The sequence below is a fragment of the Arvicola amphibius genome, chromosome 10, assembly GCF_903992535.2.
Source record: "Arvicola amphibius chromosome 10, mArvAmp1.2, whole genome shotgun sequence".
NCBI classification, from domain to species: domain Eukaryota; kingdom Metazoa; phylum Chordata; class Mammalia; order Rodentia; family Cricetidae; genus Arvicola; species Arvicola amphibius.
The window spans coordinates 32,343,927-32,365,483 of record NC_052056.1 but is presented as its reverse complement, the minus strand read 5'-3'; the positions used below and the strand labels follow the sequence as shown (position 1 = coordinate 32,365,483).

Below are 21,557 nucleotides of genomic sequence, written 5' to 3'. Positions count from 1 at the left end.
CTCACACAGATACACATAATAGAAAGATTCTGCTGTGAACCAGTGCAAGTGAAGTGTTCATTTTAAAAATTTACACTGAAAATCCAGATTGAAGAATATGTGCACTATCATATTTCGTTCTGTAAAGTAATAAGGGCATTGGATATTCATTATATTACCTGAAAACTCTGTCAATAAATACATGGTGCACTAGCTGACTCTATGAGGACAGAAAGATACAAGGGGAAATCCAGGCTGGGTGAAAGCAGGAGCGTCTGCTTTCTGAGACGCTCAGTGTGCTGAAGGAACTGGAAGTGTCCAGCTGCTGTGTTGCTAAAGTGAAAGGACTCACTGGATAAAATGGACCCCTAAAAAAAAGCTGCATAAATCAACTCATGTAACTTCTCAGCTTCAGATGTTCTAATAGACTCCTTATGCACTTGAAAACGAATCTCAAAATCTTTGTGATAGCCTCATAGTCTTAAGCACTCTGGCTTCTGTTTGCATCTTGAGGCTATGATAAAACAATCCTTTTTCCACTGCTACTCAGTACTATTACCTATCTCCCACTCACCTCCCAGAACCTTTAAATCACTTCTCATCTTAAGGTATCTTTAGTTCACTTCTCTTTAATTCATTAATTGCCTCTAATGCTCTCTGTATGTATGTGTGTGTGTGAGAGAGGCTATTGACTCTTTAAACAGCTAGGTCATTATTACCCTGCAGACAATAGACCAAACCCAAGCTCTTCAGAGGGTTTAATCTCCACATAACTACCTATTTATTTCATCCTATAGTCTTACTGCCTATTGCATACTGTACATCTTCTGTTGCACAATTGTGAACAAGATTAGGACCATCTGGCTTCCTCATTTTTAGGGACTACTTAGATTTTTTATATAAAGGGGGGTTATCATAATCTCTCACAGAAATTAGTGAATAAATGAAAACTGTCATTGGGGAAAGCAAGGGTTTTTAAAGCCACCAAGAAGTCTACCAATTCCTTGGTGTTATAAAGATAATATCAAATTGGCTATAAAATGGTTAAAATTATACTTGTTTGCATAGGACGATCTGAGTGCTATGTGGATAGCTGCTTGGTTCAGGGAAAAACAGAAGAGGAGTTTAGTAAGGCAGTCAATGCAGTCACCCAAGATATCTGCCCTTACAGGTTATACTGAACGCAACATCTTAAATTTATCTGTCGAGAAAAAGCAGTCACCAGAGTTTTATGAAGCAAGTGGATTCTAGATTTCTTTCTTAAAGATTTAGTGTCAGATACACTTTGTAAATTCTTTCGGTGATGCGTGTCACCGCGAAATGTGAGAAATAATGTCATAAGTACATTTCTATTGCAAAGATCACACAGAAATGAACACTTTAGATATATAAAGAGGAGACAGAAGCAGGAAGTAAGAAAACAGTAGAATTTGCTCATGACGGTCCAAGAAACACTTACTCCAAAAATGACTAGAGAAAAGAAAGTGGGTAAGAACAAGTGTCAGTAAATTTCATTTTGCTACCAAGAATCTCCAAAGTACATAATCATCCTTAAAAATTTCAATCATGCAGAGCAAACTATAAAGAGAGCCAACTGCTCCAAAGAACTAAGAGAACAAGAAACCCAGCAGACATAGCTTTGCTCACATTGTAGCAAGCAGGGACACATAGAAGTACCACCGCCTTTAGGCCCTTTGGATGTTTCTTCAAAGAGCTGCTCTCAGAGATTGGGGTCCACATTGCTTTAAGCAGTTTCAGATGCTTAAATACTGGCTGCTTGATTATAACTGGGATGCATGTCTAGGCCAAATATTTCATGGCCTTCCATTTTCTTTCAAGTCTCTGGTTGAAAGGATGGTTCTGGAAGTTTCCATCTATTTTTGCTTTTATGTATAATAAATAGTTTTTTAAAAATAAAAAAAAAAATTTCAATCATGAATATTTTGAAGAACATTGTTTGAAAATTAAGGAAGGAAACAAGTTCAATCAATTAAAAAATAACACCATTACTGTCAAGCAGTGGGAACTCATTTTATTTTTAAAGGAAAGAGAAGTATTGAAATCCTTGAGTGGCAATGAAGAAGCCCAACAGTGATTTTGTATGGGCTGGCCTCCCAAGACAAATACCTTTATAAGTAAATATACAGTTACCAGTTTTACATTTGGTGAACTAAAACCAATGTCATTTTATAGAAAAATACCAATTTTTTTCAGGACTAAATGCTTTGTGTCTAAATTTCTAGAAATTATTTGGGTATTTAATGCTGTAGTAGCAAAAAAACAAATCACATAATAGATAAAACGATTCAGAAAGTCTAAACTTTAAGTATTAAAGGTTGGATACTGACTTCTGTGTCTCCTGACATTCTGTAATCTGATGTAAGACTATTTTCATCCACAGAACTGGGGGTAAATCACCCTAGCTCCTATAGCATCATTCATTTTTAGAGTGATAAGACCATTCAGTGGAAGGTTTGAATGCCTTCTCACAAGATGAAGAGGGCTGAAGGGTTGTTTTTCCCTGCTACAGTTACTGCTGAGCAAAGATCAAAAGAAATGGCTTCAAGGTGTAAAATGAGGACCATATGCCCTGGCTAGGACAGGCCTACAAGCCAGCCTGTTATCAAACTGTCAGGTAGATTTCCATAAAGTCTGTGTTATCTCATTTCTTGTCAAGTCTGGAACATAGATGAATCTTGATTTAATAAATTATGGCAAATTTCTTCTAAAAGTACATTAATAAATTCTAGTGTAGTAACTGATAAATGTTATATGAAACAAATAAACCATCATTCTCACACAACGACATTAAAAGCATGATTTAGATTACCCTTCTTTTGTTAAAAAGTCATATAAATCTTGATCATGTATGCTCACTATACTCAATTCAAAGTGGTTTAAAGATTGAACCATAAGTTCTGAACTATAAAACACTTATAAGAAAATACAGATTAATGCCAGGCAGTGGTGGCACAAACCTTTAATCTCAGTACTAAGGAGGCAGAGGCAGGCAGATCTCTGTGAGTTTGAAGCCATCCTGGTCTATATGAGCTAGTTCCACGACAAGCTCCAAAGTTACAGAGAAACCATGTCTCAAAAAATCAAAAAAAAAAAAAAAAAAAAAAAAAAAAAAGAAAGGAAAAAAAAAAAAAAAAAAAAAAAAAAAAAAAAAAATAAAGAAAGAAAATACAGATTAAAAAAACACTATTATATTGGTCTTGGAAATAACTTTTGGATATGGCCACCAAAGCAAAACCAACTAATGAAAAGAAAATAAGTATGATTACAACAAACTAAAAAAAATTTGCACAGCAGTGCAGTGAAGTCATTCAAAAATACAATAATAGATCTCCAGAATAGAGAAATCTCTACATACCATGTATCTAATGATAGGTTAATATCCACAATGTATAAGAAATCACATGCTAACAACAAAAACACCACAAATGACTTAATAAAACATAGACAAAAGACTTAATACAGACTTCTCACACAAAGGGACCAAAAAAAATTATAATTATGTGTAAACCATAATTATATGTGTAAACCATATCTTTGGGGCATGCAAATAAAAATTATTACAAAATTACCTCACATTAGGAAAGATGGACGTGATTAAAAACACATTAGATTTTAAGAGTTATAGTTAATGTGAATAAAATTAATATTGTTGGGAATCTAAATTCATATAACATGGAATTTACTCAAAAAATTAAAAGTAGAGCCAAAATGTAATCCAATTCTTGGTAGATAGCGAGAGGAATAAGTTAATTATCTTAAAAATATCTTTCCTATTGCAGCAAAAGCAATGAGGTAAAATAATACAAACACCAGCAATAAATGACTACAAAAACATGATATGCATGTTCTTACTTTGTGTCAATATATTCAGTAAAAACATCCATGTTCTCACTATATATTAATATATTTAGTATTTATGACACTGTGAATGAATCTTGAGGGAATTATTTTAAGTGAAATAATCCACAGATGAATAAATAACTGTGGTGTGAAGTTGCAAATTGAATCTAAAACTGGTCCAACACAGAGACAGAGAGTATAGAGTTCACCCTGAATGAGAGTTGAAACAAATTAGAAGATTGTAATTACAAGAAACACATTTGTATTTTTTTAAGTTTAAAAAGCTGTGATTCTTAATGTACAACATGATGACTGTAAAAAGTAATTTATGAGTGTTAGGATATTGGTCTAGAAAGATCTTAAGATGTCTCATTGTAAAGTTAATCGATATAAAAGTTAAATATGTAAAATGATGAAGCACTAATTTGATTATGCTAATCATTTTACAACACATGTCTATAAAAGCACATTACAGAACTTGAATATATTCAAGATAAAAAATTAACATATGATCTATCTATCTATCTATGAATGATCTATGTATGGACCCTCATTTTCTAAAATGCTGTAATCAGTGCTCACATTTTAAATTTTAGTATTTTCTTCATTTTAGATTTAGGGACATTCTTTTTATTTTGTTTCTTTTTTTTCTCATTTTTTTATTCAAGATTTCCATCTCCTCCCCTCCTCCTCCCCCTTCCCTCCCCCTCCCTTCCACCCATATCCCCACTCCACCCCTCTCCAAAGACAAAGAGCCATCAGGGTTCCCTTCACTATGTTAAGTCCAAGGTCCTCCCAGCTCCCCCTAAGTCCAGGAAGGTGAGCAACCAAACTGACAAGGCTCACAGTGAGCCCGTCCATGCTGTAGAGGACTGAGAAACCAAGGACAATGGCAATGAACATGAATTCATTTTGTTTCTTAAAATATTACATCTAGTGTTTACATAAAATCTGGTCAAAATTCATTATTAGAATGTCATTTATTTACATATTTACACACACATCACTGATCACACATTCACACACTGCTGGATCTTTTGGTTTAATTTGTGTTTTTGCTCTTGTTGTTTTTGTTCTTTGTTTTGTGAGGGTCTCTTGGAACTCATTCTGATTTGCTATCATTGTGTGTCTGAGAATGACTGTGGATTCCTACACCTTTCAAAGGTTGAATTTACCAATATACACCATCAGATTGGGCTCGACTACTGGAATATTGCTTTAAGCAAGTAACTTATCCCCCTTTCCCTTAAATGGTGAAGAGTAAAATAAGTTATGTGTTCAGCTTTCATATTTCCCAGACTTAAGCTTGAAGATAGGGATACTTCTAGCTAAGAATCATACTAATACTTTCATTATTAATCAAAATCATAGAAGAATTCTTCCACTCCAGTTCTGAGAACCACAGTTTCTAAGAATATGGTTGGAGGAGGAGTGGGAAACATGCGTTGTGGAAGGAGTGTAACATGCACAGCCAATGTGTCACCTTGCTGCTGCACTGGTGATGATCTTCAGGCTGCCTGGATTCCGGATGAGCTTGTCCAGAATGCTGACAATCTGCTCAAACTTGGGTCTGTTGTTCCTGTCTTTCTGCCAGCAGTCCAGCATCAGCTGATACAAGGCAGCGGGGCAGTCCATGGGAGGCGGGAGGCGATAGCCCTCATCCACTGCTTTAATTACCTAGATGAGGAGCAGAGTTTCCAGGGACAGAAGACAAGAGACTCATTGGAGGTTTTCATTCACACCAGTAAAAATATTTTAAAGTACAATAAGACAGTTTTTTAAAAATGTCATATGAAGATAATAGCTAGTTGTATCCATAAGAGATTATCCATGCCTGAAAATATTTTAGACAGGAAGATTAAATGAAAGTAGTGTGTGTAAAGGTCTTTTGAAAACCAAGGTAAAAAATAAATCTTCCATAGTACAGGAATTTTGTTGCTATAAAAATGATTATTTTTATTATACAGACTATATATAAGTCTTGTAAAGATGCATGCAAAATAAATCAGGATGCAGATTCCAACCATACCACAGTTCAGAACTTTGTGACCCAGAGAAGTTCTCTTTTGTACACTACTGTGGGCTATGCATTATTTTTAAATACATAAAGCAACAATTTTAAAAGTTTATTGTAAATCAGAAATGTCTGGAGAAGTTCTTAATGTGCAAAGTACTTTCCTCTCAATGAATTTCTGAATCATCCACCTGGGAGGTAAATCCCGAGAATTTTATTCCTAACAAGTTCCTAACCAGGCTAAAGTTGCCGGTCCAGGTACCATGCTTGTAGATGCTCTAATATAACATCAATTTGAAGAAAATACATGGAAAATTTAATGTGATTCTCCCATAATTGCTGTATTTGAGAAACTAAGCACATTTGAGAAAACAGATTATTATTGATATATCAACATATAGTAGAGGCAATCTTATAAGCAGTGACTTGATATTGGACAGTATCATCTCAATTTTCTTTCTTATATGTTTGGGTTAATGCACAAAATTTCTGGTAAGTATAAAGAAATGCGCTAATCCCATGTGCTAATAATATCTTTTTCTAAACAGTAGCAACATGCAAAAAAATGCAAACATGATTCTACTTTAATAAAAAAACCCACTCATTCTGTAGTTCTAACATAATGCTAAAGATTGTTTCCTCCAGCCTGACTCAATTTCTATGATTAAGTTCATGTGCAGGCCTAGAGTATTATTAGAAACAACATGGTAGTTATTATTAATTTTGTCTCTTTGGATACCAAATTTAAGTAAGCAAATACTGGAGCAGTTGTGAAAATTTAGTCAAGAAATGATGGCATGCACAATCTTAATAATGTTAGGTAGAAAAAGTATTCAGCTCAATTAAAACCCTTGTAAGATGCAAGAATTTTTTTTTTAAATCTAAATATTCAGCTTCTATGTCACCAAGTTGGTACCACCTGGCTTCATTATGCTCCACTTCCTTACACAGCTTGAATTTTTAATCTCAACTCAAAACTCATAAACTCCAAACTCATACTTACATCCTGATTGGACATCTCCCAATATGGTCTTTCTCCATAAGACATAACTTCCCAGAGAACAATCCCATAACTCCACACGTCGCTGGCGGATGTGAACTTGCGGTAGGCAATTGCTTCTGGTGATGTCCATCGTATCGGTATCTTCCCTCCCTTGGGGTATAAAAATCACATGGACAATGAATAGGTAATATAACATGTGATGGACATAATATCCTCTAAAATCAGACATAATTTTTCAGTGCATCTGTTCTGAAGGAGAATATAGAGTTCTTCTAAAATATCTTAATTCTCTATTTTTCCATATTTAATTTGTATTTAATTGTTTATTTTTTCTCTGACAATTTCCTGCATATATAAAGTGAACTATCGTTACAGGAAGCCCTACTCTCTCTAATACCCTTCCTAACCCTATTAACCTTCCTTCTCCCCATCACACCTCTTCAAATAACCTATATCTCTTTTCTTTTGAGACCTACTAAGTTTAGCAAAGATGACATTTGTGACCATGAGTTTTGGAACTGTGCATGTAAGCCTGGAGGGCAATTTATTTTGCACACAGCTAAGAATAGTAACTACTCTTATCCCAGAAGTCATGAGCAGCTAATACTTCATCAGAGAGTGGTAGATTCAGGGGGCGCTTTCTAAGCTCTGATTGGAAAACCTCTTGAGAACAACATTTACCCCTAAACATATCAAAAGAATAGTGAAATTTTGAAAGATATTATAAGTTGCTTGGATTTACAACTCAAGTCATCCTCTTAGAGTTGAAAGATATTACAAATAAGCCTTTATTCATTTACTAAGAAATATTGATTCAGAAAAAAGATATATTGGAGGCTCTTTAGTTACAGTTTTCATCATTGTCAGAAGGTTTGTATTATACAACCACAAAAGATAATGTCTTTTGTGGTTGTATAATACAAACCTTCTGACAATGATGAAAACTGTAACTAAAGAGCCTCCAATATATCTTTTTTCTGAATCAATATTTCTTAGCTCCTTGGCCTTGAGAGGGAGGGAGGGGAGGTATGGGTGGAGGGGAGGGGAGGGAAGGGGGAGAAGGAGGGGAGGGAAGGGGGAGGAGGAGGGGAGGGAGGGGGGAGGAGGAGGGAAGGAGATGGAAATTTTTAAATATATATAAAAAAAATAAACCATAAGAAAAAAAAAAAAAAAAAAAAAAAAAAAAAAAAAAAAAAGATAATGTGTGTGATCCTTAACAGGGTGATCCTCCTCCTTCCTGTCATTCTATCAACTTCTAGTAGGAACTAGTTAACACAACTTTAATGCTACACAAATTCTTTAGGTGAGGAAGAATGAAAAACTCACTATTAACTACAAAGATATATTGAAATTTAGCAGCTTTTGAAGCCATTGCTAACTAAACCAGACTAAAAAGTTTTTAATTATCCCCAGTTCCATGCAGGGCAATATCAAGTCAGTCTGCCTTTAAATGAATAGAGAACTTGACACTAAATATATTTAATTAAAAGTACAAACTGCAGAAGAGGATTAAAACAAATGAAATGACTGTGGAACTAAAAGGAAAACTGAGTATATCGTTACAAATTGTTCAGTTTCAACCTTGTAGATTCAAAATCCTTTAGCTTACCATCAGTACAAAAAAAGTAGAGCTAGTATAATGAACTAGTAAAATGTCCATTGACATAAATAAAATATAGTGTTCCCAAACTATAATTGGAAGTCACAAGCCCATGAAAGCTAAATATGCAATAAAACAAAGGTTATGAGCAGAGCACATGTGGGTCTGTACCGACCACACATGCTTGTTGCTTATATATAGATTCATTGTTCTGGCGAGAAATCAGGAATTCAAGAAAAGCTGGCTTATCTTAGTTGAATCTCTTTTCTCCTAAGTTCATGCTGCCTTAAATTCACACTGTAGTCTTTTTCTTGAGATACCTTTGACCCACTTCAAAATTTCTGTGATTATACCCTCCATCCAGCATTTTAAAATATATAGCATATTGTCATTGTCTACACTCACCCAGGCAGAACTTCTTGCTTTTCTCTATCTGCAGCCCAGGACTGCATTGTTCAAACATTTGCCTTCATTCTTCTACCTTACACTCTCCATCCCTTTTTGGTAAACATCATTTTGTACTAATTTCTATGAGATCAGCTTTATTAGAATACACACGAACCACTTAGTATAGCATTTCCCAGATGCACCAATGTTAATACAAATGATAGCATTCGATTATTTTCAGAGAAGAATATTCCATTATGTACCCAAGCTGCTTTTGTTTCTTCCTGCATTCCCTGATGCACCTGTATGTGGTGGCACTAGAGATCATGGCTGACTTCTCACTCTTATTCCTTACACGTGTGGGGTAACCTTAGACCCAGGTCCTCCGAAAGGTTGCTCTTGCCATTTCAGACCAGATTATTCCAGGGGCAATGACTCTGCATTCTGAGATTCCTTTATTCCTTTTGTGTGTGTATGATATTAGTGATCCCGAATTATGAAACCCAAACATAGCTCCAGACAGTAGTAAATATCTGCTGGGGGCGATCATCATCCCTTGTGGGAGCTGCTGCTTCAGGTGATGCCAGTTAATCCTTGAACAGCTATAGAAGAGCCAAATGAACCTCAGGACTAAGGCTTTATATGAACTGGTTACACTTGCATTCCCTGTTTCAGACACTTGTTCATTCTGTAGACACTTTTGTTCTTGTCCTTGGATTTAACTTCATTATGAAAATCAAGAGCCCAATTTACAAGAGCTAATTTAATACCTAGATTTTGATAAAACTGCAATACCCTTTCTGGAATTTAGCTTAATTTTAATTATTCTCTCATTTTTTCCCGCCTCTCCTTACCTTCTCCTATTCTTATATTTTAGGAGAGATTTTTTTTTTTTTATTTTCAGTCAATCTTAAATGTATCTAATAGTTTAATCATCATTTTCCTCCTAGGCATAATTTACTAGTGCCTTGCATTTCAGTAGAAGCACTGACTTTTGAGAGCAGAGTTTCCACGTCTGTGATGCCTGAATGCCAAAGGCAAAGAAAAATTGAGAAGCAATGTGGCTAAAGGAAAGTGTAGCTCAGAAGGTTTAACATGGTCATACTTTACATCAGGGTCTACCTTTACACTGAGTAACTACAGGTTTGAAATGAATGTACAAAAGAGAGTTATATTTCTTACAAAAATTAATTCCCAAACTAATGCAATATTCTGCTTATGATGTTGAAAACAAAACTTCTTCCTTTCTTATCACCCATCTCAGCAGTTCATCCCAGATTTTTAAAGGTTTCTATTTTGTTTTTCAATTTATTGAAAGTTTATTAATAAATATATTAAATATGTAAAACTAGTTTTTAATAACTGTCAAACACAGGTCTCAATGAAGTATACAAAAAGTTGCATTTGATGAGAGAGTGTGCTGTCATTACTTGGTCCATGTGAGTCCAGATCAGATAGCAGAACAGTTTTATTGCCACTTTATTGATGTACTTAAACTTGGAATTCATTTCATAATTTATATCTTCTTGGTAAATTACCACACATTTTTGAGAATATTTTAAAAGTACAATTAGTTATACAAATAATTTATGATGGTGCATTTTCCCATATTTTAATAGGTTTTTAAGTAAAGCATTTATTTGACTGTCTTCTCTATCCACACTTAAACTCCTCAGATATTAATGCTTCTGGGGAAAGTTCACAGTGGATTGGAGCCATCCCAAAATCACAGCATATGGGCTATATCTAAAACCTCAACTTCAGAGGAACATCCGGCTCAAACTCAGCAGAACCTGAAGCTAATGCTTCCTATTTTTGAAGCATCAAACCTAGTCATTTCTAAGCAGCATCTGTCAAAGTGAAGCTTGAAGAATTGGAGGTGCCAGGAGTATTTGGTTATTTGTCCCACTTGGATACTTAATTTTAGTGGAAGTAATAGTGTTGTTTTCTGGGACCTGTTTTGATTCTCCTGTTTACTTTTTCCAAGTTGCTTGACATTTCTGAAGTTATTTTGCTATGTATAAGCCAAGGACCATGGGAAAAATGAAATTTAACTATATTTCTGTTCACCTCTCTAATAGCCTAACAGCTTGACCATCTTATAAACCTTAGCTCTTCAATTTCTGTGCTAAACTTGTGTGAACAGCAACAAGTGGCTGACATTCACAGTGATAATTCTTTTGTGCTCTTTTAGAGAGGTTACTTTCATGCTAAACTCTACAACTCCTTGATCATTTATCTTGTGTTACTTCTATACAATTTAGAGAAGAATTAAAGGAGATGAACGAAGTTTTTTTTTTATTTACTGTGTATATGTGTTTTCTTTTATTTATTTTTTTGAGACAGAGTTTCTTTGAGTTACAGCCTTAGCTGTCTTGTAACTTGCTGTGTAGACCAGGCTGGCTTTGAAGTTACAGAGATCCACTTGACTTTGCCTCCACAGTACTGAGATTAAAGGTTTGTGCCACCACCTCCCAGTGAAGAAAAAGTTTTAAATACACATGGTAGGGGCTCAAGAAAACAGTGCTGAAGTGCTCTCTTCCAATTCACTATTCGTCACAGAAGTTTGAAACTCTTTCATGTTGCTAAAATAAAGTAGTGAACTGTTCTTACAAAATTCTGAAAGTCAGAATATTAGGATATCATATTTAAATATGATAGTTTTCATAAGATCTGGGTTTTCCACCTTGTTAATGTTGCAGTGCTTTAACACAGTTCTTCATGTTGCCTTGACTCCCAACCATAAAATTATTTCATTGCTACTTCATAACTATAATTTTGCTACTTTTATGAATAATAACATAGGATACACAGGATATCTGATATGTGACCTCTGTAAAGGGGTCATTTTACAACAGAGGAGTCATGACTCATAGGTTGAGAACCACTGTGTAAGACTCTTGACCAAACTATAACTATTATTATCTTTTTCCTCCTGAGCTCATTTGATGTCAGTTCATTTGCTGCACATGGATGGTTACTGCCTCGACTTCTAATGATAAATACAATGGCTTAAATATCTGGGCGGTTAAGTATACTATTCAATATCCACTTTTTAAAAAACTTGTAATTGTTTGTAAAAATAATCCCCTGTTTGTTTTTTTACTCTCCCGAGGATTCTCATTTCATATCTTTGCTCATTAACTTTGTTAGATGGTAGTTCAAATGACAAAGTACTCAAGGGGTTAATCTGATTCAACCCAGAATGATTGAGTATTGAACTTGTAGACAAATATTAGCCTCTCAGGTTTAAAGCAGAACTAGAGAGATAAATCATTTTGCTGAAAGTCTTAGCATCTATCTGTTATCAGGGACTCAGCTCCACTCACTGTAGTAGACAACAAGGCACAATTCAAGGGGAGCACATCCCAGGGGAGGCATTTATTCTAGTCCTAAGTAGCTCCAACCTAAGGTCCACTGAGAGAACAGTTTCAACAGATGTTGGTTGCCATGAGAGATCAGAGACAGATGATTCTAAAGAAGCAGAAGCCCACCCTTGAACTTGAGATTTTTCAGCATTATGGAAAAGGAATAAGAATATATTAATAGACAGTATAATACTCATATTTAAGTAATTATAGGGATGCAAAAACCTAAACACAAGTAAACAATGTTTATGACCCTTCCAGATGCTCACAATACAATATAAAAGTTAGGTAATGTGATGGGAAAAGAGCACCTGTAATACAAAATAAAACCTGAAGAATAAGATAAAATATGACCTAATGTGGCTTCAATTAATTCCAAAATTCAGTTGATTTTACATTCTAGACTATCTCTATCTGTCTGTCTGTCTGTCTGTCTGTCTCTCTCTCTGTCTGTCTGTCTGTCTATCATCTATCTATCTATCTATCTATCTATCTATCTATCTATCTATCTATCTATCTAATCTACCTGTTTATCTATCCATTTATATATACATATTTTATTTTTTATTTAACGAAATTTTTCAATTTAAATATATTTTGATCACATTGTTTCCCTTCCCCAATCCTTCCAGAACTTGTCCACTTCCTACCCAATGTACCTTAAGTTCTTTCTGAAAAAAAAAAAACCCAAATCCAATTCAACAAAAAAATCCTCCAAAAACCCAAGAAAAATAAAATAACATCCAAAAAAGAAGAACAAAACAGAGCATCAAACTGTAATCAAATAAAAGCACATAAAAAATTCCAATATATTTTGGTCAATTGCTCCTGAACATGAAGTCTGTCCTGTAGTCAAGATACCCATTGTCAATCTGTTAGTAAAAACTGACTTTTCCTTTCCAAGGAGGTATAAGTGACAGTTCAGTTGTTAACTACATATCTGATTGGGGCTAATATCCAAAATTTATAAAGAACTCAATAACCTAGACATAAGAAAACTAATAACCTAATTAAAAATGGGGTACAGATCTAAACAGGCTTGTCAAACTGGAAGACTGAAAGATTCAAATAGATCCATACTTATCATCCCACATAAAACCAAACTCCAAATGAATCAAAAACATCGACATAAAACCTGATACATTGAGCATAACAAAAGAGAAATTAGGAAATAACCTTCAATACATTGGTACAGTGAAAGATTTTTCTGAATAGAATCCTATTAGCACAGGTACTTTGATCAAAATTTAATGAATGGAACCTCATGAAAGTGAATAGCTTCTTTATGACAAAGCACACTGTTATTCAGACACATTGGTAGACAATAGAATGGAAAGAGATTTTTATCAACTACACATCCAACATAGGATATATCTCCTATATATATATATATATATATCTCCAAAATATATAATAAATTAAAAAGCACTAGATATCGAGAAGGCAAATAACAATTAAATATGAAGTGCGGGTATAAATAGAGAACTCATAAAACAGGAAACTCCATAGCTGAGAAACACTTTATAGAAATGTTCAGCATCCATAGCCTCAGGGAAATGCAAGACTTCATTTGTCCAAGATCAACATAACATGTGACATTTCATGTTTGTGTATAAGTGGATGAAGAGGAACACTTATCCATTGCTTAATGAGCGCAAACTCATAAGTCCACTATGGAAATCAGTGTTGTATTCCACAGTAAGACAGGAATTGATCTTACTCAAGATCCTGATATACCACACTCAGGCACATACCCTAAGGATGCTTCATCCTACTACATGGACACTTGTTCAACCATGTTAATTGCTGCCATCCTCAAAATAGCCAGACCCTGGATACAACCCAGGTGTCCTTCAAGAGAAGAATGAATAAAAAATGGTATATTTACACCAGGGAGTGTTACTCAGCTGTTAAAAAATGACATCATGAAATTTTCATGCAATTGGATGGAACTAGAAAAGAATCATTCTGTCTGGGGTAACACAGAACAAGAAAAATAAATATGATATGTATTTGTTGTAATGAGCTTCGGGCAGGCCTGCTTTTCATCCTGCCCTGCTCCCGCTCGGCTAGCTTTATACCCAAAATAACAACACACAAACTGTATTCATTTAAACACTGCCTAGCCCATTAGTTTCAGCCTCTTATTCACATCTTGATTAACCCATATCTAATGATCTGTGTAGCACCACAAAGTGGTGCCTTACCAGGAAGATTCTAGCGTAGGTCCATCTTGGGCTGGAGTTTCATCGCGTCTGTCTCCCTGAGGAGAGGCATGGCATCTGTCCCAGAGAGGCGAGGCATGGAAATTTATTAACGTCCCTTCCCCTCATTCTGTTCTGTCTACTCCGCCCACCTAAGGGCTGGCCAATCAAATGAGCCAGGCAGTTTCTTTATCAACCAGTGAAATCAACTCAAACAGAAGACCCTCCCACATCATGTATTTGCTTATATGTGGATCTTAGCAGTAAAATAAATGTTAGCCAAGCTACAATCTATAAAACCATAGTGGGTAGATATAGAGTAAAGGACTAGAGGGAACAGATCTCCTTAGGAAAAGGAAATAATATAGATAGAGATACATAGTGCATTTTAGGCATGGTGGGCCCATAGAGTAACACTTGGTCCCTCTGTAAGAAAAGGGGTGAAAAGATAGATAAACAATGAGCTATTGCATTCAAGTAACTTCTCCTGCTTCAGCTTGACTTTTCCCCTGACTTGGGTTATAGTGAGTGCACACTCATGAGTTCAGATCTTGGCTCTGCTTACTTCAAGATTCTTAGTCTCCAGGACTGTGCCTTCAACGCAGTAGTTACAAATTCCCTGCACAAATCTGTGAATCAGTGAATCATACATTTCATAGAAAAATAATCCCTCCAGGACCAAGGAAGATACATTTAAACACATTTCCATAAAGCTTCCTTACTCAGTGTTCCACTTCAAAACTACCGCCTTGATTTTCCCTCACATAAATACAGACAGCTTTGCTTTTCCCAGGCTGAAATGATCACGGTAGCCATCTGTCTAAAATGAATGCTGAAAATGTACAAGGAGACTTATCAATTTTTATTACAACATTGATTACTAAAATCAACAACTCATTTAGACTTTGTATGAGCAAGAAGATTCATTTTGTGAAGCTACATACAGGATTTGACATGCCCAATATAAGAGAGTGGGAAGTAATTTGGTATATGTTTTATTTACTTAGATTTAAAGTTTATTGTTAGCATACATAGAACATTGATTATCTATTTTGTTCTTACATTTTTCAATCATGTATAAATTAAATATCTATATAATATGTTTTGTATCTGTTACTTTTGATGCTAACGGTTTTTCTTTGAGAATCCTTCAAGAATGAAGGTTAGTTTTTATTATTTAAATGGAGGTACTTTGAACAATACAAGACCATTTTTATTCATTTTAAATATGAAGTTATATAATACAAAGCTATCCCCACTCAGTCAAGTCAGTATAGACACAGATTAAAGGTAGAATCAAGTCAGTGGAGTCACAGATCTAGAAGCCACAGATTATAAAGTTCTCCTCTATGACCAAAGGTGGGATACTCTTAACCATGCTTGAAATTTGATTGCTTTGCTCAGTATGCAACATCAGAATGAAGCAAAGAGAAAATGGTGCACCACTGGAAGATAGACCCAAGAGAAAGCCAAAAGGTTTTCTTAAGTTTCCTAAAAAAAAAATCCATGCAGTTATCATATGCCTAAAATGATTGAGATTATGAAAAAGAATAGGTTGCCTGAGTGCACGGCATATAGGTAAAAGTCATTTTTTATCTCTAGTGGGGACCATGCATGTAACAGCAGATTCACAGCTGGTATACTGGAATTGTGGGTTCTATTGCAGCATAATAGTAAGAATGTTAATTGACACAGAAGCATGCTGACATGCATATATATGAAAATGTTAAGCTGAAAAAAATCATATAAAAAGAAGTGTTGACAATGTATTCAGTGACACAAAGTTCTCACCAATAGCAACATGGTTCTTTATTTCTTTAGTGTTTTTATGTGTGTGCATGTCCGTGCAAATATGTGTACATGTATGTATTTATGTATATGTATATATGTGTTTATGCATTTATGAGTGTGCATATATATATATGTGTGTGTGTGTGTGTGTATGTATGTTTTGAGATAGAGGGAAGAAGGTAGGAGAAAGAAAGAGAGAAGGAAAGGGGGAGAAAGAGAGCTAGAGAGCAGAAGCCACACAGTACATATACCATGGATTGTCCATGTGTATGGAGAACAGAACACAACTTCTATGATTAAATTCTTGCCTTCCAACGTGATTCATTTAAAATAGTCATATGGTAGAACAGGCCCAAACAGAGAAAATGGAACATGTCATAATTATATTTTGAAAGTAACATGATGAAAAGTGGGAAGAAAGAATTCTTAGTTGCTCAAATATAGAAGGTTTGGGGGATTTATATTTGTGGGGCTGCTTGTTCTAGTTACACCACCCAGATAAAATCCAGGGGTTTTCATGTTATTTCTTAAGGGAGTGTGTGACTAAAGTTTTGCTTCACAAACAACTGTTTAAAACAAAGCATATTTTATATAGCTATATCATAATTTAGATTTATATCATTGAATGTCTACTGAAATATTTATTTAGTTTTTAAGGTACTTTTTCTGCTAAAGCACCTGTAACAATTGTCTTCAAAGTGTCATTCAGTCATCTGTAGGGATCCCAAGAGCATTTTAAGGAGTCTGTGGGCTTAAAACTATTTTCATAATAACAATAAAACTTTATAGCCTTTTCACTTGGAACTACCCATGAGTTTGAGGTGGGATTTTACAGAGGGAACAGACTCTATAACAATATTGTAAAATGTGCAGTGTCAACATCTGAAATTTTTGCATAATTCAGGAGTGAGAATAACTGGATGTGGGTACTGAAAATAGTTGACTTCTGCTTAAAATACTAGATTTGAATCACACACACATACATATGTAAATGACTGTTTATTAGACCCTTTCTTTACATCACAGTGTTGAGAACATAAGAAGAGATTAGTATATACCTAAGAAAACAGTATGTTTAGAGATTAAGATTATTGTCAACTCCATAAATACTCTATTTGAAATGTTTTACATTTTATTTTTTATTATTGGTTTTTTATTACTTACATTCTGTTCATGTGAGCCCAGGTATTTACATAACTGCTGGAATTTGCACTCAGGCCTGCATGAATGCACACATGTGCTCCTGTGGATTACCTATGTTCCTGGTCTCTAAGGATTTTTTTAATTGATTTTTATTGAGCTCTACATTTTTCTCTGTTCCCTTCCCTGCCTCTCCTCTCTTATGATTAATTGATAGAATTTCTGTACTACTCTTTTATTTTGTCTGAATATGCCAGAGATTTTTGAAAACAAGGAAAGGAGCAGATATCCCCCCACCAACAACATAAAATCAAATACGGTTTGTGATTTCTTTGTTTGGTTTCCTGTACCTAAAAGCAACAGTGTTCAGAAAGGCATTGGCAAAGAATCAATCCATTGAACTACTGAATACCAATTCCTGAATTATAAAATTATAGACACAATGTAAAATATGTTAAGTGTTTCTTAAGTAATGTATGATGTTTAAAGTGGGTTCATCAGACTTATAATATATATATATATATATATATGCCTCTCACAATTTAATATTTCTGAAAAAGTTAATAATCACTAAATATTAGGGCAACTAGGTAATATGGCATTAAAAATGAATAAAATTGGTTTTGTTTAGAAAATAAATGAATAAACTATTTTATATATTATATAATTTATGTGGTATTAGTCTCATTTGTGATAATAAATTTTTACCTCATTCAAGTATATTTTCCCAATTTTTTTCCTTAAATAATTTTATCAATGCTAGTTGACACATCCAGTTTTAAATTTCAGAAAGAGGAGTGCTCTAATATTTTTCCTTAACAGACCTTCTTCAGTCAGTATACATTCTCTACACAACTGTTAGAATGGCAGCTCAGCTGTTTTGGTGTGTTTACATAAAAAATAGCAGCTCAATGACTTTATAATCATACTCATCTTAAAAGTAAATCATAAAATTACTGTACTAAACAAAGCTTGTTATTGGAGATTAAGTCAACGACTTCCAAATTCCTGTAGACATGCAGATGCTTTTCAGAAGGAAGCTGGGAACCCCATGGGTATTTGGGAGAGTGCCAGCGGAACACAAGGATGGACACTGGAGCGCTTTGAGCAACTATGTGTGGGAAGGGAATGCATTCACTTGGCTGCTATGGTTGACAAGAATCTTCTGACACTGAAATTTCAACACAAAGCCTCTTGCATTTTTACTCAGAATTAACACATGAGAATATTGATATAGCAATTCCTTCCTTTTTTACTAAAGCCAAATTAATGGTCCTCAAGTGCCTTTACTCCTAACGAAGTCACAAGCCGTATAATGAAATTCTGAGCAGAAACACAGTTGAGTCTCCAGAAAGTAGATGGTCATATTTATAAATCCCTGTCAGCTTCCCACTAGGTCAGTTGTTCCTTTGAGTAGTCTCAAATCAGGAATCAAGTTGGAACCAAGGATACTCACATTTAATAACAATGTGCCACAGAGAAATCAGAGCCTGACTCAGGCATTAGGTTATACTATAAGTAATCAAATATAAGTCTCTTATCAGAAATGCGTTATTAAAACCGGAAGATCTTTTTAAATATAACAGCTGTTACAGGAACAAAACAAGCAACAATACTCCTTCTGTACCGCTAAATGTTTATAGAGTCAGATGCTTACAAAAGAGGTCTTTAGAGGACTGAGCAGTAGTGGGGAGAATAAAGTCATTTTGTAGGATGATAAGTAAATATTTTCCTTTGCTACATATTTTTATTCCTGGGAAGAGAGTGTAGTTGGAAATATGATATATTATGCTGTTTTTATAGAACCTGTACTAGCTGATGTTTGTGGAGAGTAGAGAAATGTTAAGAAACTGTTTTTATTATTTAACTACCCATGCTTCTAACTCCATCTCGTCTTCAGAGCTAGATAGTTGAAGTCACTGTTATAAATGCCTTCTACTAGCCACAAGGGTAATTCTTTTCTTATCTAAAAGGATATATCTTTATATACAAGGGATATATTCAGTAATAAAACTGAACCTGCTACACAGAGACATATATTTAGAACATACATGGCAAGGAAAAAGACACCCTCAAAATTGGATAAAGAATAGTCTTTATTTTTAAAGTCTTTATTGAGAATATTAATGTTCAATGCTTAAAAATAACCTAGTGCTGCAAGAACCCACAGAATTTATCAAACATGCCTCTTAAAGGTAATTCAGCCAGAAAGAGAGAGTAGTAAAATGTCAGTAATTTAGGCATGTGGAGACCTTGCTGTGTTGAGCCGGGGCTTCTTATATCAGGTATGTTATTTAAAATATAATAGTTATTTGGCTGTTAAGTGCAAACTATCAGGTGTAACAGAATAAATAATATTTTAATTATTGAGAAATGACTGCATCTATGAAAAATATAATTGACACATGGCTTTATGTCATCCTTTCTACTTATTTATACACCCAGATATTTAAATATGGAAAACAAAGACGGTGGAATCCCCATTACTCACTCTAGTCGTATAAGCAGCTTCTGGGTCATCTTCAAGTACGCGAGAGAGTCCAAAGTCAGAAACTTTACACACCAAGTTACTGTTGATCAAGATGTTCCGAGCAGCAAGGTCCCGGTGGACATAGCCCATATCTGAAAGGTACTTCATACCTGATGCTATTCCACGGAGCATTCCCACCAACTGGATGACCGTGAACTGGGCATCATGTTTCTGAAATGCATTTACCATACAGGCTAAAATTTGCTCCTTTGCTTTAGAATTTTATATTCCAAAATCTTTCATTATTGACGCTACACATTTTAAATAAAAGCACATAATACTACCATGATTTGTAGACAAATAAATGCATGGCTAACGCAAAATTGTTCGTGGTTGCAACCCCCAGTATAGTATCATACAATCTGAATTCAGTTCAAAATAGTATTGTTTTGATCCTACTCAAAAACTGATATTAAGAACAACAACAAAGTAAATAGGTGGCATGAATAAGTTGATAGATTTTTGATAGATATTTTATTTTCGTCTCTAGATAAAAGTTGTAATAATCATCATAAATAGTTATATATGAGAAAAATATGTTTACCTCATTTTTAGGGTTTGGCCTGATCTTTAGTTATAGCTAACTAAAGATATTATTGTGAAAGATAAAGTCATAGAGTTATGGACAAAGTACCCTTCCAATACAGTTATATTTAAATAGTAATAAATAGCTTTAAAAGTGTTATTTGGGACAATACAAAAACCTTACACATTTAAAAGAAGTTCTAAAATACTAACCATACATGTAAGGAATTACAAGTTAAAGATGAAATTTTACAATTTTCTCTTTGCTAGTTAATCAAAGACTATTTCACTTTTTGTTGAAATTTAGACATCAAAATTCTTAGCACAGTATTAGAAGGTGTTTAATATTTTCTATAAATTACTTGCCAATATGTGCATTTATATACACTATATCATAGGAACACATAAACTTTATACTTATGATATTTTACTCACACGTAAGAAACTGTCCAAGGAGCCGTTCTCCATGTATTCTGTAACGATCATCACTGGCTTACCTAAACATAATGTACATGATAAATATATATTCATCAGCATGCTTAGTTGGCCTCAACCATAGAACCAACTATATAGTATTGAAACATCTAATACACACAGGTGACTTCTGTGTCCTCTAAACATTACAAAGTTGCAATTAAAAATATTTCAAAATAAAATAAAAAAATACAGAAAGCTAGGTTCTAGAACAAATGCCTGTAACCAACTTTATCTAAATTAAGTTATTTATTATAGTGTTCAAGAGCCATAAAATATCCAAGTACATCCCTTTTTTCTTTTGCTTCTGAGGTATTTTTAAGAAACAAACATTTGTCTTCAACCTCATTGTCTTAGTTTCATTCCTGTTACTATGATAAAAATACTTGCCAAAAACCAACATGGGAGAAAGGTTTTATGCGTGCTCACAGTTTTACACCACAGTCTTTTATGCAGAAGTCAAGACAGCAAACATTTCAGAGGTGAGTTATTTTCACAGATAACAACCAGATACTGAATGTATGTGTACCAGGTGCTTTCTCTCTTTACAAAGAGGGCAGGACCCAAACCTGAAGAACAATGAGGACACTCACTTTAGGCTGGGTCATACCACATCTAGAAGACAATCTCCCATAGGTCGGGCCATCCAGATAATTCCTCAGTGAGACCTTCTCCACAGAT

General features: G+C 34.5%; 1 protein-coding gene across 2 annotated transcripts in view; it reads right to left on the bottom strand.

Moving 5' to 3' along the window:
- Window positions 1–21,557, bottom strand: part of Epha3 (EPH receptor A3) — a 304,113-nt gene that overhangs the window by 14,774 nt on the left and 267,782 nt on the right. For both annotated transcript variants that reach the window (XM_038345226.1, XM_038345227.1), the window contains exons 12-15: window positions 20,838–20,899; window positions 19,839–20,048; window positions 6,858–7,007; window positions 5,324–5,517 (exon numbers count right to left, since the gene is read on the bottom strand). In XM_038345226.1, the coding sequence (XP_038201154.1) occupies window positions 5,324–5,517; window positions 6,858–7,007; window positions 19,839–20,048; window positions 20,838–20,899 (616 nt within the window). The remainder of the gene's footprint in view (window positions 1–5,323; window positions 5,518–6,857; window positions 7,008–19,838; window positions 20,049–20,837; window positions 20,900–21,557) is intronic.